The sequence below is a fragment of the Pteropus medius genome, unplaced genomic scaffold, assembly GCF_902729225.1.
Source record: "Pteropus medius unplaced genomic scaffold, Ma_sr-lr_union100, whole genome shotgun sequence".
NCBI lineage: Eukaryota > Metazoa > Chordata > Mammalia > Chiroptera > Pteropodidae > Pteropus > Pteropus medius.
In genome coordinates, this window is record NW_024352787.1 from 2,709,518 (window position 1) to 2,727,021 (window position 17,504).

A 17,504-nucleotide genomic window follows, 5' to 3' on the forward strand; every position below is an offset into this window, starting at 1 on the left:
ACTATTACTGAGTACATTTTCTCAGTTTGTCTACCTTAAAGAACCTCCACATTTTGACCTTAAGAAAATATGATTTTCCTTTACAAAGTCCAAGTCAAATACTCATAGCATTTATGTTACTATTATTGTAGCAATAATATTTATTAATCATGTGCTTGTTATGTGGGATACCATTTTATACCTTATAAACATCGTCTTATTTAACTTGACAATATTCATTTTACAGATGAGGAAACTAAACTGCTCAAATCACTTGCCAAGTTCACTAATCTGGTTAATAGCAGTTAAGACTTGCTTCATGCTCTTAATCATTATATTTAGACATATAAATCGAAGACGGTTCTTAACATTTGAAACTGATTATTGTAAACACATACATAACCATACACACACCATAAAATACTTCTTTTGTTAACAGATGGTAACTTAGAAAATTAGTAGTATGCACTGAAAATAAATATATCCAAATTCATAATGGAATATCAAGGGAAATTTCTAAATATTTAGGGGATAAACTGAAGTTTATGTGATAATATTGCCTCAGCCTACACAAAAAGGGTCTTGATACCCATGTCTGATACAGGGTGCTGTACTGAGTGGACTAAGGCCTAACTCAAAGCTGCCTGATAGATGCAGTGATGGAAATGTTCTTTATTTGCACCGTCTAATATGGTAGTCTATCAAGCATTTGAAATAAGGCTAGTGCAAATAAAGAACTGAATTTTTAATTTCATTTGATCTTTTTATTTTACTTATTAGAGGCATTATTATCAAAAATAATGATTTCATAAGGAATAAAAGGTTGCAATACTAAAACTCAAACAAGAGGGTTATTGATTAAAATGAATCAAAAGACACTCTTAAGAAAGTGTGCCACATATACCAAATGCGGCCCTCTTTTCCCTGAGGTTGGTGTACTAATTGCTAGGGTGGGTGTTCTTAACAAAGACAAGGTTTGGCAAGGTTCTTTGTGTAAGCAGTTGGTGAGAAAGACCCAAATTCTTATTTGATCTTAATTAATTTAAATTCAAGTAGCCATATGTGGATAGTGGCTACTATATTGTAAAGTGTAGGCTAACCTGCACATTACTTTTTTTCTTTTCTTTTTTCCCCCTTTTTTGTTTTGTTTTCTCTTGAGTAAAAGGAATAAATATAAGCTTTGTAGTCAGACAACAGTTTAATTCCTAGTGATAATATAAGTAAATAAATGATTTTTTCCTTTCTAAATGCAAACTAAATAATAATACCTACTTATAAGGTAATTTTGAGGATCAATGACATAATCTATGTAAAGCATCTAGTAGAATTTCTTTTGTAAATGATCTGTTGATGATGATAATGATGGTGATGCTGATGTTAATGGTGTGTCCAGTTAGCAAATGGGATGAAAGAAGGTCCTCATTTGCACATCAGTATCTCATGTTCTAAGTCATGAATTTCCTCATTAACATAGTAATATCTCATGTGTTAATAATGCCATATGTGTATATAGTGGTTTATAAGTATGGAGCAATTTCTCATCTATGAGCATGTAGATGTGCTTGTTGAGGCAGGAGTTAAAATATTAGGCTTATATTCCTAGTGATAACATCAAAACCTAGCAAGAGAATTTGTTGCGGTCACATAGAACTCGTACTCAAATTCCCATCTTCTGTTTCTGTCTCTTCTTTCTGCACTATCATATTGACTCTTAAAAAATAATATGAAAGTCTCTAAGATTCAATGAAAAATATAAATACTTGTGAGACCTCATTAAAAACTTTTGATGTGAAATAAAAAATATTACAATCAGTGGTTTAGTATGATCAAATTTCCATATGAAATTATTTTTCAGTAATGTCTTCTCTTTTTTAAAAGACCATTAGCATTGCATTTTAGAAGGCAGCATTTACTTTGTTTCATCTTGCTCTTGGATAGTTTTAGCCACTTGAAATGAGAGCAGTTGTGGTGAGTGACAGAGGAAACCCAGTGTTCTTAAGGGGTAAAAATTAAAGTAGTAATCCTTTAGCCAGGAAACATGCCAAGTCAGGTATCAACTTTCATCTTCTACCATTATCATAGCTCCTTGAGGAGATGGCACCTAATCACGTTCTTAAAGGATAATCATTATTTCGCACTGGGCATCCTGCTGACTTCATGGGCAGGCTAGCAGGATGTGAGAGACACCGCAAGGCTGGCTCACTGGAACCCAGGGATTTAGCAAATGGCAAGAAGGGAAATAAGTTTAAGCTGGGAATGCAAGTGACTGACTGAGACGCCAAAGCAGGAAGAGTGAAACCAGAGGATTTCTGAGCACATCACAAACCTGTGGGGCTGGGGGAGTTAATGCAGAAAGTTACAGGCTAAAATGTCTTGTACTCAAACACATTGGCGACAAGGGCTTGAGAAAAAAAGCGGAAACAAGGAACAAGAAGGTGATGAAGTTGTGAACTCACTTCTTTTAAACTGGTGTAATCTTTTTGTATTTGACACCTGTCTTATGTGAAAATGTCACTTTTGAGAGATAGGATTTTGGCAGAAATAAAATAAGAAAGGTTTACCAAACAAAGGGATGATAAAAAGTCCTGAAACAGAAAAATATTTACAAACTTTGGGTGGACTCAAAAGGATGGAACTTTGCTAATGCAGAAACTGCATTTGCTGAAATATAGCTTGATACAGTATTGGAAGGTAGCCCTCATTTATTAACGCATTTATACTTTCACTTTTCATTAATTTCCAGGGAATATTATAGAACTAGAAGATGTAGCAGCAAATAACAACTGATAAAAATCTCTAGGGGAGGGAGGGAGNAGAAAGAAAGAAAGAAAGAAAGAAAGAAAGAAAGAAAGAAAGAAAGAAAGAAAGAAAGAAAGAAAGAAAGAAAGAAAGAAAGAAAGAAAGAAAGAAAGAAAGAAAGAAAGAAAGAAAGAAAGAAAGAAAGAAAGAAAGAAAGAAAGAAAACAAAAGACCTTCTTACTATACCATCTAATTTATCTCCATTGTCCCAACCATGGAGGTTCTGATTTTTGTTATTCCTAAAACATATTATGGAGGAATTTGAGTTTAGCTGTGAGATGCCATTAAAGCTCTCTCAAAAGCAAGAAGAGATTTTCATGATTTTCTCATCATTTTCTCTTCATCAGAATCATGATTTAGGAAGATAAACATAGACAACTGCTCTGTGGGAGGCAGAAAGATTAGGAGCAGGGTGACCAGTACTTTTCCAGTACTCCAAGAAAAATATGAGACTCTTAAGTGGGACACTGATGGAGGATTATCTAGTCAGCAAATATTTATTAAATGTCTACTATGTACTAGTATCTACTATGTTCCATTTGCATAGTTCTAGGTGCCAGGAATAAGCCAGGGCTCCTTGCACTCATAGTATTTACATTTAATGAGAATAATGAAAAGTCAGGTTTGAGGAACTTTCAACTGAGACATGAAAAAACATATTTTTGATCTTGGCAAGCAAGTGGCAATGCACAAGAGCAAAGAGTAGCAATGACATAAAGTCTCAGAGTTAGGAAAATGAAGAAATGTCTTTATATGTAAAGAGAGCAGTTGGTTGGTCCACTGCAGGAAAAATAGTACTAGTAGACAGACATCTGTATTTACATTAACTTCTCATCCAAAGATTTCACTTCAGATCGTGTAGGAATTTTTTCCTTTTGTGTAAATTCAAAATGTGAAGTAAGTGGAAATGATGTTGTTTTATGAAGTCACTCTAATTACCTTTCCTAGAACATATCAATTCTGTGAAACAAAAGTGGTTGCTCATCTAGTTACTTTATTCTTGAAAAATATATTTGGTCCTAATCCAAGATTTCTTAGGAAATTAATTTTATTGTTGGAAGTGTTTCAGTTATCTCTGAATAACTCTAAATTACCTATTTATACAAAGAGAAGGCCAGGGCTAAGTGACAAACAAAGTAGCCTTTTCATTTTTCTCATGACTTCCTCTCCTTGGCAAACCATCTCAGTACTCTTTGTGAGAGCCCAGCCCTCTGCCTTTCTGGCCATGAGAGTTGGCTTAGAAGTGTGCTGGAGCATGCAATTTACCGCTCAGTATATTGGAAGCTAAAAGAGTTTTTGCCAGCTGAATGTCAAATTAATGAGATTTTACTATTTATACAGCATATTTTGACAAAAACACAGTGCACCTTTATTGACAGTGAGGCTTTTGCTCTAGATTAATGCTAATCTGAGACTGCTTTTTTTTTTTTTATGTTAGAAAGCCATATACAGGTGACTTCAGAAATGTCAAAAATACTTCACTTATTTACTAGAGGAATATGTGTTGTTCATGTTCAGGGTCACTTATTTTTATTCTCTTGACAGCACTTTGAACTTAAAATGGAAGCACATGAGGCAGTTTTTAGAGTATCTGTGACTGTGAAAAGAAAATAAAACCATGTTCATGTATTGCTCCATCATAGTAATCTTCTGTTTTGTCCCAGAGCAAGAGTGCGTCACTTCCAGTGATTCAGAACCAGTTTGTGGGAGGGATTGTCATTCTGCGCTGCTATGAGCAGTTGCCACATGGACCATGATGACTTTCCTAAAAACTTTACTCATTGCTCCTCAGATCAAATCTGTTGTGGTAGAGGTGAAATGTGATGTCTGAGAATTATGGACTGCAGCCAAATGAGTTGTCACTCCCTGGTCTAATCTGGGTGAGAAAGAGAACGTAACAGAATCATTTTACTGCAGTTAAGAGTGATTAATCTATGCCATCCTAATGAGATTAAAGGGAAAATGATTTTTATTATTTTTTTTTGCCAGCTCTCCTTTATGCTGCGAGTTAAACAACATATTCTGTAAAAGTTATATAGCAGGGAATGGTAGCTCCCTTGTTAGAAATTCTCCCAATTAAAAGCATAACCTTCCCTTCAAAAAAAAACTTCCACTGATGATGTGCTTCAGACTACGTATAATCCTCTCACATTGCCTCTATTATGATTTAATTTATGTAGGGAATAATTCAGTTCTTTTATTGGAGAGATATATTGAAGAACTCAGTGTCTTCTCATTCATTCTTTTTGCAATTATTCTTTAATCAAAAACAAAACATGACACTATAACTTGATACCTAAAGTAGGGACTGTCAAAAAATGAATCCGTGGCATGTTTGGAAAAGGTATGAATGGTCATTAGGCCATCTATTTTGTTTATATAGCTATCATCACTAGTGTAATTTTACATGCATTTGTGTAATTATTTGATTAATATCTGTCTCCTCTACTCAAGTATAAGGCATATGAAGACAAGAGTCACAGATATGCAGACTTATCACTGCTTCCAGAGTACCTAACACAGCCCTTGACCCAAAGTTGGCACTACACTTGAATGTTGAATTAAAGAATAAATGAATGTAATAATAAGTGTTGGAGAGGTTGTAGAAAAAAAAGAACCCTCATACAATGCTTCTGGGAATGTAAATTTGTACAGCCACTGTAGAAAACAATTAACAATAATGCTACCATATGACCCAGCAGTCTTTCTTCAGGATACCCTCCCAGAAAATTTAAAAACACTTATCTGTAAAGTTATATGTACTCTTATGTTCACTGCAGCATTATTCACAAAGGCCAAGACATGGAAACAAACAAATTGTCCTCCAATAGATAATTGGATAAAGAAAATGTGGTACATACATACAGTGGAATGCTACTCAGCCATAAAAAAGATAAATACTGCCGTTTGTGACAACATAGATGGATCTTGAGATAATCATGCTAAAGGAAATAAGTCAGACAAAAAAAAATTGAGGACCATATGAATTCACTCATATGTGGGGTATAAAACTGAAAGCAACAAATGAATAAGACAAACAAACAAATAAAAATGTATAGACACGGACAACAGTATAGTGGTTACCAAAGGGAAAGCGGGGTGGGGAGAAGGTAGAAAAGGATAAAGGGAGTCAAATATGTGGTGACGGGAGATTTGACTTTGAGTGGAAAACACACAATGCAATATACAGATGATGTATTATAGAATTGAAACTATAATTTCATTAATGTCACCCCAATAAATTTAATAAAAAAAGAGAAAAAAAAGAATGAATGAATGAATAAATTACCTTTAACTAGAGTTTTGTGCAGTCTGTTTTTAAAAGGATTATCTAAACTTTTTTGAACTCCTCTAGCAACATAGAAATGTTTCGTTGCAAGGGAAGCCCAATGAATTTTAAATAGTCTGGCCATTAGAAAGCTTTTTCTTTTATTGAGCTGAAAAAATTGATGTATGGTATTACTACTCAAAAATGGAATATGGTATTGTGTAGAGTAGAATGACTGACAGTGCTAAAGTAATAAAAGACTGAGGAAAGTAAAGTCACACGTTTGAAAGTACTCTGGAGGTTTCTTTTTCTTTTTGATGTCTTTCTTTTTTTTTCTCTCTCCTTTTAAAAAAAATATTGGAACTGCTATAAGAGCTCCGCTTCATTCTAAGAAGATATTTTACAGGAACATGCTATTGATTTAAAAACTTTGAAGGTATATGGGATAAACTTTAATTGATGACCACATTCATTCAACTAAAGTATCTAAACATTATATTTAGTTTTAATAGTTGATTTTTTACAGTCATCCTAATTGGTTTAAATTGAGAGTTTTCAATATTTCTTCATAAAACTAAAAAGTGACTTAAAGAGTCACTGAATAGGAAATACAAGCAGCTGCTTATGTGATAAGATTTCAGTACTCTGATATTTCTGCTGCTCCACCACTGGACTGAAATTCTTTCTTGTAACTTAAAGTTTTGGTTTAAGTTTTTCATAATTATTAATATTCATTTACTTATTCAGTTGTTAAGTATTATCCAGGTTCTCCTATCTTCTTTGGGTTAGATATTGTGCCGTTTTAAAACAATACTGTGGAAGGGATAAAAATTAGTTATTAACAATATTATGTGACGTCAAGCTCATTGAGTGGGTTTTCATTGAATTGGAAAGGTGACGTGTGCTGAGAAAACAGGGACTGCTTGTGTCTGGAACATGCCACATCCTTTTGCTTCGTAGTTTTGTTGAGAAGCTACCTTATCTATTAAGTCATTTTGGCACTTAATTAGTGATTTGGACATTTCTTGAGGGTTTTATACTTTTCAATTCACTCTCAGAGATTCAAGAGAATAAAGGTGTACTTTTAAAATAAGGTATACACTTCGATTTAAAGAACTGATCTTTACAAATTATTCCTTAGAAGTAAGCTGTTTTATTATACTTAAAATTTTAATTTTTTTATTTTGAAATAATTTTATATTTACAGAAGAGTTGCAAAAATAGTGAGATGTTAATTTTTAAAAAATGATTTGGGTACCATTAAGTGAATTTTTATAAACAAAAAGTAAATAAGTACAAAAAATAATTTGCAGTGTTTCTCTACTTCCCTAAGAAGCTAATTTCTATTTTAAGAACATAGAGTAAATATTCAGTACATTATTTGACAAGTGATGTGTTTATTCATTGCAAATTAAAAATCATCAAGTTCATAATTGTTCTGCTTAATAGATGCTTAAATATATTTTAGCAGAAACAAAATATGTTAATGTATATTTTTAGAATTCAATATCAGTGCATTTAGATGCTAATTGCATATTAATCTTTCTTTTTTTCTTTTGAAATTATAAGCTCCACAGTTTATAAACAACATTTCTATTACAGATTTTCTAAATAGTGTTTCTTCTAGTATAGTTTTTTCACTCCCTGGCACTTAAGATTAGAAAGAAGAAAGGAAGCAAATGAACATATGAAGTTCTTCTCTGCACATGAAATTATAAAATGAAAATATACAGATGCGAAACAATTTTAAGCTATTAGTTTGCAAAATGTTTTGTTTTCCATAACATTGTTTTAATAAAGTGAAAAGATTGAGCAATGTAATGAATCTAAATAATAGCCCTTCACTATCATAAGGATGATTATAGTTATCAGTGGAAGCTTGGAAGCATTAGGTCCTAACTCCTAACATTAGGTCCAATTTTTATTACACAGTTGTTTAAAAACATACAATTAAACCAACCTAAGATTATTTGGAATAGAAAATAAAAAACTCCTGTTGGAAGCAATATTAACAATACATAATTGTTATGAAAAACATCATATTCTCAATGGCTAGGTATTAATTTCATTATTCCACTGAGTTTAAACCATAGCTGAATACCATCATCATATAACAAACTTCTAGAATTACAAGAATAAATGTGAAAATTGACTAAAAATTAAATTATATTAATTTTATCATTAAAAGGTTTAATGATGAAATTTCAAAAGACATCCTGGTTTAATTAGTTTAGTTCAAAGTTTTAGCCTCTTTTAAAATATCTTCAAACCTTTATGAAAATTACAACTGAAGAAGTTTTCTCAACTTGCTTTGACTTGTTGGGATCTAGACTGACTCAGAGTGCCTCTCTTTGGAAACTTTATCTAAACTTTAGGTAGATCCTGACTCATCTCTGGACAAATTGAGAGTTCTGAACATCTGAGATCTGTCCAGGATTGAAAACAAATTGACACTAATTGTCATAATCTTCACAAACTAGAAAATAATTTGATTCCTCAAAACGTTGGTAGAGAGCTAAAACATCAAACATTGAAAATAGGCTTATTTTGTGTTGAGACAGAGTTTTTTAAAGTGTATTTCTCCTGTTTGTTCTGTATTTTAGCCTCTTGATGCCGGTTTTGCATTTGGACCTCTGTTTTTTCCCAGTTCTTAAATATGGACAACTGGGAGATAATGGTGGTCCTATATTTAAAAGAAATCTGCCTGGCAAATAATCAGAAGACTAAGCTTAATATTTCCTCTAAGAGCAATATTAACTGCCCTTTTTCTCCAAAGTCAGACTTATTATTAGAACAAGGTTGCATTTTTTTTAAACTTCTAGAAACATTTAGTTTCCAGAAGAGGAAATACATAAACATCATTTTCTCTAGCAAAAGCCATCTAGGGAAGACTATGTAACACAGTTTCTTAACAGACATTATTCCAAAATAAGTAACCATGGAGGCATGTGCATTCCTGAAAGTTTTGTTGTAAAAAGGCAAAATTGAGAAATGTGATAGAAAAGACAAAGTCATGCAGTGAGAATTTGTAATTTGAGACAAGCCAATTGGTCTCCCTGAGCCTAAGGCTGGCTTTCTCATTTTCAACTCAGTAAGGTTGTGGTAAATAATTCATTGTGCTAAGGAATGTAAAAGACTTAGCATGGGACTTGACATATAATAGTTACTCAATGAAAGTGACTTCTTTTTTCTCACCCTTGTTTTTATGTTATCTTCCTCAAGAAAATTTCTAAGCAAATTGATACAAGCCTTCCATTATTTTCCTATGGTCATCTCACTAGCAAATATCACTTTAAATACAGAGGATGATTTCTGGTCAGATTAACTAATTGGAATATCATGTGTATAATTATTCCTTGAAAATGTCTAAGACAAATGATATTTGTACATATTCAAGGAACCATTGACATTTAATAAACTTTTAATACTTAAAACTTTCTTTGCTTATCTTCACATGGAAGTAGATGTTTTCGAATTTCACAGCATAAACTCCATTTTCAATAAATTATTTTTTAAATCTATTTTAGCATCCAATGTTTCTCCCCCTCATTGTGATCGCACATGTTACTAGAGTGGTGAGCATAGAGAGCTGACTGTTGAAGTGGCACCTGCTGTCACATTTCATGATCGGTCTCTTGAAATAATCTCATAGAATTTCCTAGATTCAATGTTTATTCAATAATCCTAGTTAAGCAAAACTGTTCGTTTTAAAGCACACATTTTTTATATATATCAGAAATGTTCCTTTCCTTTCCTAGAGAATTAAAGTTGTTATGTGGATCACAATCTATTAAATTACTATTATCAACTCTCAGACATTTCACCTTAGAATGGTCTCAAAATATAGTCTGTATTTTCATTCAAAAAAGAAATATGGAATTCTATGATTGTTTGCATGAGGAGATATTGAGTTTTAGTCACAAATATCTATAGTTGATCAGTTGCAGCTTACTAAAAATAGAATTATGCAATACTTTTCTGAGAATTTATTAATTCTATGTCAAACTTTGGTTACATAAATAGAAACTATATTTGGACCAAGCTTTAAAATCTCATATGAATTAAAGCATATTATTAATGTCTATGCAAACCATACACCATAATTTTGCCAGTATGAAAATGAATGAGTCATTTGCAAGTCATTTGAAGGATAATTATAATTTAATGTATGTAAAACATTTTTTTGACCTACACTTGAGTCCTTTAATTTATATTGATATAACTGAGGAATGGTATAGTAAAAAATATGAATTGTAGGGAAAAAAGCTGGATTCATAATCTACTTTTTTTTTGCTATTTACCAGTGGTGTGCCAATGGACAGTAATTCTATGTTGCCTTGATCATTTATATATTTACCAAACGTTTTTGGGGGGCAATTACTATATGCCAAAAAACTGGATAGGAACCAAGGGTATAAAATTAAGATGGTACAGTCTCAGTCCTAAAGAAGTTAACAGTTTAGTGGAGGAGAGAGCTGTATAAAGAGATAATTAATAGATACATATATGGTATAATGAATATATGGTATAATGAGGGCCTGGAAAACATTCTTCTTCCAGCTGTGAGTCCAGTAGCATCTCAAACAGAAAGGAAAACATAAACAATGCAAATCAAGGAGTTTGATTGACTTACAATTATTGGTGGAAATAAAAGTCACCTACAATCATTTTAGAGAACATTATGGCTAGAATTATTAAACTTACATATTCATATAACATTTAACTAATCAAATTTACCTTTAGAAATTAATCAAAATATTTGCACACATGTGCAAGCTAATGTTCATAGAAAAGTTCACTTATCTGGTTTCTCTCCACATTATCCTCTCAAAAATAATTCTTCCAGGAAAAATATATCTCATTTAGTGATAAATAATAATAAAGAAAATAGCATGAGACTTATGGAAGATGTAATACAAGAAAGAAATACAGAACAGGACAAACAAAACTCAGAAAATAAATCAACGCCTGAAAGATCTTACTATGGAGCTGATAAAAATTATGAACCATTTTTCATGTTACAAAATTAAAAAGAAAGAATGCTTTATAAGCAGCTAATGTATATATTGCTTCCAGGCAATAAGAGCTCAAAGGAGAGATGCAAGTACTCAAGAAGGAAATTACAGGTTAATTTTAAATCAAGGGAAATTTTTTCTCAGCCCACCTTCACAGTTCTTGACAAAAGTTCTCTAAGATGTATTTTAAATGGAAAAGTAATTAAGTCTCAGAACAATGTATGTAATGCATTGCTAATTTTAAGAAAATTCATAAAAGTGTGGATATGACAGGTTCAACTTTGCATTATTTATCCTGAAACAGATATTTGGATATGCAAAGGAAATATTGCTTTTAATTCCCTTTTTATGATCCTTATGAGCTTTCTTTCTGTTTTCCAACTGCTCGTTGAATGCTGGGGGTGGGGGGAAATTAGATGAAATATATAATTAAACATAGAAATTAGATGAAATATATAATAAAACATAACTCAGTTCAAACCTGCTTACAACCTAGTATGATTCAGTAGTGTAAAGATTGTTTGAGGTTTAATTAACTCACTTCAGAATAAATGCTCCAGTCTTTTTTTCTCTATTATTTGCCTTATGTTTTCTAAGGTGCATTGGGGAACATGGATTTTATTGATGCTATATTTTTAGGTGTGGTGGAAGTGGTCAAGGAGGCAGAGTACGATAAGGAGGAGGATGGGAGAAGGAGGAAAAAGGTGTCAAAGGATAGAGAAACAACCAATAAGATTAGGACTTAAATGTCTGTAGAATGGTGAGGTTGAAATCTGATTATAGAGAAAAGGTGAGACGGAGTGAAACTCCCTTCTTGGAAATTTAAATAAGAAAAGAATTGACTTAGGATGGAGACTAAAAATGGGAACCTATGTTTAATAGAAGAAATATTGATTATATTTTGTAAAGAACAGGAGACACTTGTTCAATTTTATGGTGTATAGAGAAGGTTCTAATAATGGAGCTTACGTTGAAACAGAGGAGAGAGTAGTAAGGCCCCATAAGTACCAGACAGCAAAGAAATCTAGGCTCCTTGGAAGGAATGGACCTTGATGTGGCCTCTGGAGCTGGCAAAAGGAGGGAAAGTGGATGAGGGTAAGGTAAAAAGAAGGACAAAAACTTAGGGATTTCATTCTTACTGCTGAGTTTGAGGGTACCCAAGCTGGGTGGGTGACTTGAGAGATTGGTTAAAAATTTGGAGGAATCATTTAAAGACATTAATCAAAAATTTCCTCTTCTATAATCAGGAAGATAATATTTATTTTTTTATTTTCTATGTTATTTTGATAATCAAATAAGATAATATAAATTAAAGTGACTTGTAACTCAGGAGTTTAATATATGTTATTTTATGCATTATAGATAGTATAGGTTGGTAAAGTTATTTTCCAAAGCATGCCAATGTAGGAAGGAAGACAAGATACATTATCTAGGATGATTAAAAATTTTATACTTTTCAAATTTCTTGATAGGTGAAGCTTATCTATCATCAATTATAATAACTTTAGACTTTCAGAATGGGAATGACAACTCATGAGTCAAAGAAGACATCCTAGACAAGGGTTGGTGAGCTTTGAACTAATCATATTTTTGCATGAAGATGTTCCTTCTGTTTGAAGCAATGACCACTACTTACTGTTATTGTGCCCTTTTCTCACTCTCCAAATGCTTTGGCTTTAAATGGTTTCAAGACAACCGAGTGCACTGGCTATTGTGGCAAACTTTCCTTTTCTTTGATCACCTAAATGCACTCCTCAGTATGGTTTGCCTCTTCTCTATAATATACATGATTTCTATAAGAGCTCTACTTATTGAATAAGTTGTGTCTAGTTCTTAACTCTTTCAGAAATAAAGTAGGATTATCAAAACAGAGTAGCAGAGTATTATATCTTTAAAGCATTGCTTGCCAAACAGCTTTATTCCCAGTTAAAATTTTCTGTCCACTGATCTAGATTTTTCATTTTTTAACAGGGAATAGAAAGTGACAACTTACTTTAAAATTTTTTTTCCATGAATTGCTTCTTAAATTTTATGAAATACTTCATGAGTTACTAAAAAATTTTTTAAATGAATAGTCATGAGCTCAATTTAGTCTATATGCCAACTACATATTTTTCAGGTGACTGAGCTTTGTATTATAGAAAATGTCATGACTTAAAGTCCTTTTGCCTGCTTGCAAGAGAATGATTTCATTTTTTCCCCAATCAAGTCAACTAAACTGTCAACAACTTTTATTAACTACCCACTTTATAACAACTTAGAGCAAAGGTTCCCTAGGGAGTTACGGAGTTACTAGAAAAGTCATTGCAAATAGAAAATTTACAGTAAAGCTAACTGAATATAGAAATGTTTGTTAATTTTTGAAATGAGACGATATAATTAAGATGAAGTCATACTGGAGTAGGATGGGCTCTAAATTCAATGACTGGTGCACTTATAAGTAGAGAAATGTGAAGATCTAGACACATAGAGAAAAAAGACATGCGAAAACAGAAACAGAGATTCGAGTTAAGGTGTTACAAGCCAAGAGACACCAAAATTGTAGGAAAAGACCAGTAGCTAGGAGAGTGACATGGAAAAGTTTCTTCTTAAGATCTTCTGGAAGGAACCAATCTGCTGACACCTTGATTTTGTGTTTTTAGGATCCAGAACTGTGAGAGAGTAAATTTTTGTTGTTTTAAGCCATTCAGTTTGTGGTCTTTGAACGGCAGCCCCAGGAAACTAATACACAAATGAATAAATTACTTTGAAAAATGGGATGCTTTTCAAAGCCATGTTATTGACACTGTAATGGAGATTACTTCGCCTCAATAATATAGCAGACTAGTTCCCTGAGGTGTGCTAAAGCTCTTACTATCTCTAGATAAAGAGTAAAAATAGTCTGAAGATAGATTTCTTCCTAAAAAAATTATGTATTCCCAAATAAGGTTGTAGAAGCTATTACTTGATAATTCTTGACAGTAAAATAAAAGTCAATTTGCTTTCTTCTATGAGGGAAAGTAAATCAAGGAGGCCTGTACTGGCTATAAAGCTTAGAAACAATATAAAGGCAGATGATTCTGTTCTGCATTGGCTATTATCTTTGCCTCTGATCAGATGCTAAAGGAAAAGCTGAAGACACATTACTTGACACAGTATCAGTCTAAGCATGTGCTAGGATGTTAATATGTGTTGTGAGGAAGAGGGACTCCTAGTAAACAAACAAACAAACAAAAACTGTTTATTCTGAGCCCAATAAAGTTAAATAGATTTTTTATGACAGAACACCTAAGGGGCTACAGTGTGCTAATAGATATCATGACACATTAAAAAAAGAATATAGTTTATTATACCATAGCATCTTTTATGGTAGGAGTTTCTGAACCTGGATTTCCATGGACTAAAATTGGAGTATAAGTACCTTAGAGTATTGCTTCTACTGATGTTTCATTGGGTCAATTTGGAATGGATTAATCCCTATCATTTGTACATTTTCCTTATTTTACCCTATTTTAAAAATCTTCTTCTCTTTTAAAAATCTATACCCTTTCACCCATACACCATTACCCATCTCTGTTATGTACACCTTAAGTTATAGTCTAAGATGTCTCATCAATATAAAACAAGGATTGAGTATTCTTTTATTCCAGATTCAGCAAGTCATTATCATCATATTCCTTTATCTTCTAAATAATTTCTGTTATCTTTGCTGCTGTTATGAAGCCTTTAAATGGGGTTGAATCATAAAAAATAGCTGATATTCAACTTATATAAGTGACAATTTCATGTGGTTAACCTAATGCACTATTATTATTAAAGAGTCATTACAGTTACCAAGACACTTCATTTACCAAAGAGGTTTAGCCACTTCAAGAATTTGGCATAATATGTTTATAAATAGACTGGACGGTTGTCAGGAGAGATCACTTATGCTTGTAAATGATACCGAGTTGGCTGAGATTAACATTATCATGTAGGGCCAGACAGGAATGCAAAACGATACAATCAATTTGATGGAGCAATGTGCACTGGATGAAGTGAATTGCAATTAGGGCACATGCAAGGTTTTTCTTGTGAAATAGAATAATTAATTTAAAAATGCAATGGAATGGAATCATTTACATGGACTGGGGCACATGCAGAGGAGTTTTAAAGTCAAAGCCAATCAGAGATACAGGCTCTGCTGAACATGCTCAAATGGGACACCTCTGAGCCATTCATTCTGACAGACCATCTGGACCTCATCATGTGGATTTTGGCTGCCACATTGAATGACTGTTGGCAACACATCAACGATTCCATTCCTCTGTGGCCTATGAATTTCAGGCATTAAGGCATAGTATTATTATCTTGAGTAACATGAAGAATATTCTTCATTCAAATTTTCCTCATCTTTCAAGGGCAATTAAAGGTCAAGGAAGTCCAGAAAGTCTTTTCCTTCTTATTTCTATGGGTCATAGACTATATCACTCTACTTAATACAAGATCTGACAAACAATCCTCTTTGTATATCAGCCTCAATTTGAAGTCATAAATTCTTTGAGGACAAAGGCCAAGGATTGTACATGTTTTGCACTTCAATCAAACTAATATGTAGTAAATAAAAACATTAGTGGGCTTCATCAAGCAGGAGTTAATAAAGTTAATGATCACAATAATAATAACAGCAAAATGTTGATTTATGAGCATGAAAGATTGAGAAATTGCTGTGGAAGTAAATGAATATAGGGCTTATCCTTTTGATTCTTGAACCAGATTTCTTCATTGAGAAATAAGATATGTATTTTTTATGTCGATCTGATCCAAGGTAGTATTTAATATATCCATAAAATTTTATTACATGTTAAATTCAAATAAACATAAGGCCAAAGTTTAGTTTAGTGGTTTCGTGTAAGGTTTCTTACTCAGAGTTTTGTGATTTTATGTGTTATAAAATGTACTTAAATGGAAATAATTTTTACTGGGCTTTTGTCTCTGAAATGTGGGAGTGCTAAGTGGTGTTTTGTTTTGTTTTGTTTTTCCTATGCTAAATTTTCTGGTGTGGTTTATTGGACTTCTGGTTGATTATCTATCATAATGTCTCTATACATTAATTTAACATTTTTAGCATAATTTACCAAAGTTTATTATTGAAATAAAATTTACATACTTCATTATACGGTATATAATAGTGTTATCTCACAGTCACTATAATATATATATGTGTTTAAATTTATTATAGCTGAGGTCTTGAACTAACATTACCCTTAAAACTTTTAGGTACAATAATGGTTTCCTTTGGAAAACAATTTGAGTCTAACTGGATCTTGTTAAATCTTCAGGCCATGGTAAGTGTGACTGTGGAAAGTGCAAATGTGACAAAGGATGGTCTGGGGACGCTTGCCAGTATCCAACTAACTGTGACCTGACAAAGAAAAAAAGTAACCAAATGTGCAAGAATTCTCAAGATATCATCTGTTCTAATGCAGGTAAGAATTTTACCCTATGAAAATTATTAAGCGAAAAAATCAAATTTTGGTTTTTAATGGAACCATATAAGTGTTGAGAAATATTGAACCTCTGAATGAGACTGCTTTTGAGTATATTTTCTTAAGAGATGAAATTCGGATAAATCAATAGAAAAAAAATGTCATCTTGCTGAGCCTGGCAAGTTTGATATTCTCCAGCTGTTCCAAATGCTTCCTTCAAATAGGATATTCACTGGAAACAACACTTCGATAACATTTTATGTAAATTGTGAGCCATGATTTTGAGTGCTGAATTAAATCTTTTAAAGAGGATTTATATAAACTGACTTAATTATTTTCTGTTACAGATCAAGGGTGCTTTGAATTTATACTTTAGCATCAAATGGAACCAAATCTTTTTAACTTGATAGAAGTTTCAGATGCACTGGATATGAAACTCATTGAAGAAAATAGTGACAGCAAGATTTTTTGTTTGACCAAAATATTTTTATATCTCACAGAAATCATTTAAAAACATTTCTTAGAAATTTACAGAGAAATTATTAAAATTAATTGTCCAAACCATATTCTAAAAAAACCCAAAAACTACAATTTCAGTTTCAATGTTTTTTTTTTTCAGTGTTACTGTAATTAAATACTCCTAACATTTGGGCATATGGAGCCTCAAAGTCAGCTTTTCTCAGGCCTGGTCGAATTTAAGAATGCTCCTGTCCTAAACTAGAGGCTCTGATTTAATTGTCTTTGGCTGTGGTCTGGGTTATAATGGGCTTTTAAAACTCTCCCTATAATCTTATGTAGATCTGGGGGTGTGAGACATGGATCTTCTTGCTAAAGGTGAGGATTTCGTCCTGAAGCTCATTTTGTTGTAGAGTCCTACAATTCACAGAGTTAAAACCTTTCCACAGTCTTCAATTGTGACCTGTTGCTCTGTCTAGATTAAGGGTAAGGTTGATTTGCTAGTGGGAATCAGGGCCATACACAATGAAGGCGTGAATG

At 32.6% G+C, this 17,504-nt stretch overlaps 1 protein-coding gene across 1 annotated transcript in view; it reads left to right on the forward strand.

Annotated features, from left to right (window-relative positions):
• The window catches only part of ITGBL1 (integrin subunit beta like 1), a 173,927-nt gene that overhangs the window by 46,643 nt on the left and 109,780 nt on the right, over positions 1 to 17,504 (forward strand). Inside the window, exon 3 of the mRNA XM_039848971.1 lies at positions 16,362 to 16,508. Coding sequence (XP_039704905.1) covers positions 16,362 to 16,508 — 147 coding nt within the window. The remainder of the gene's footprint in view (positions 1 to 16,361; positions 16,509 to 17,504) is intronic.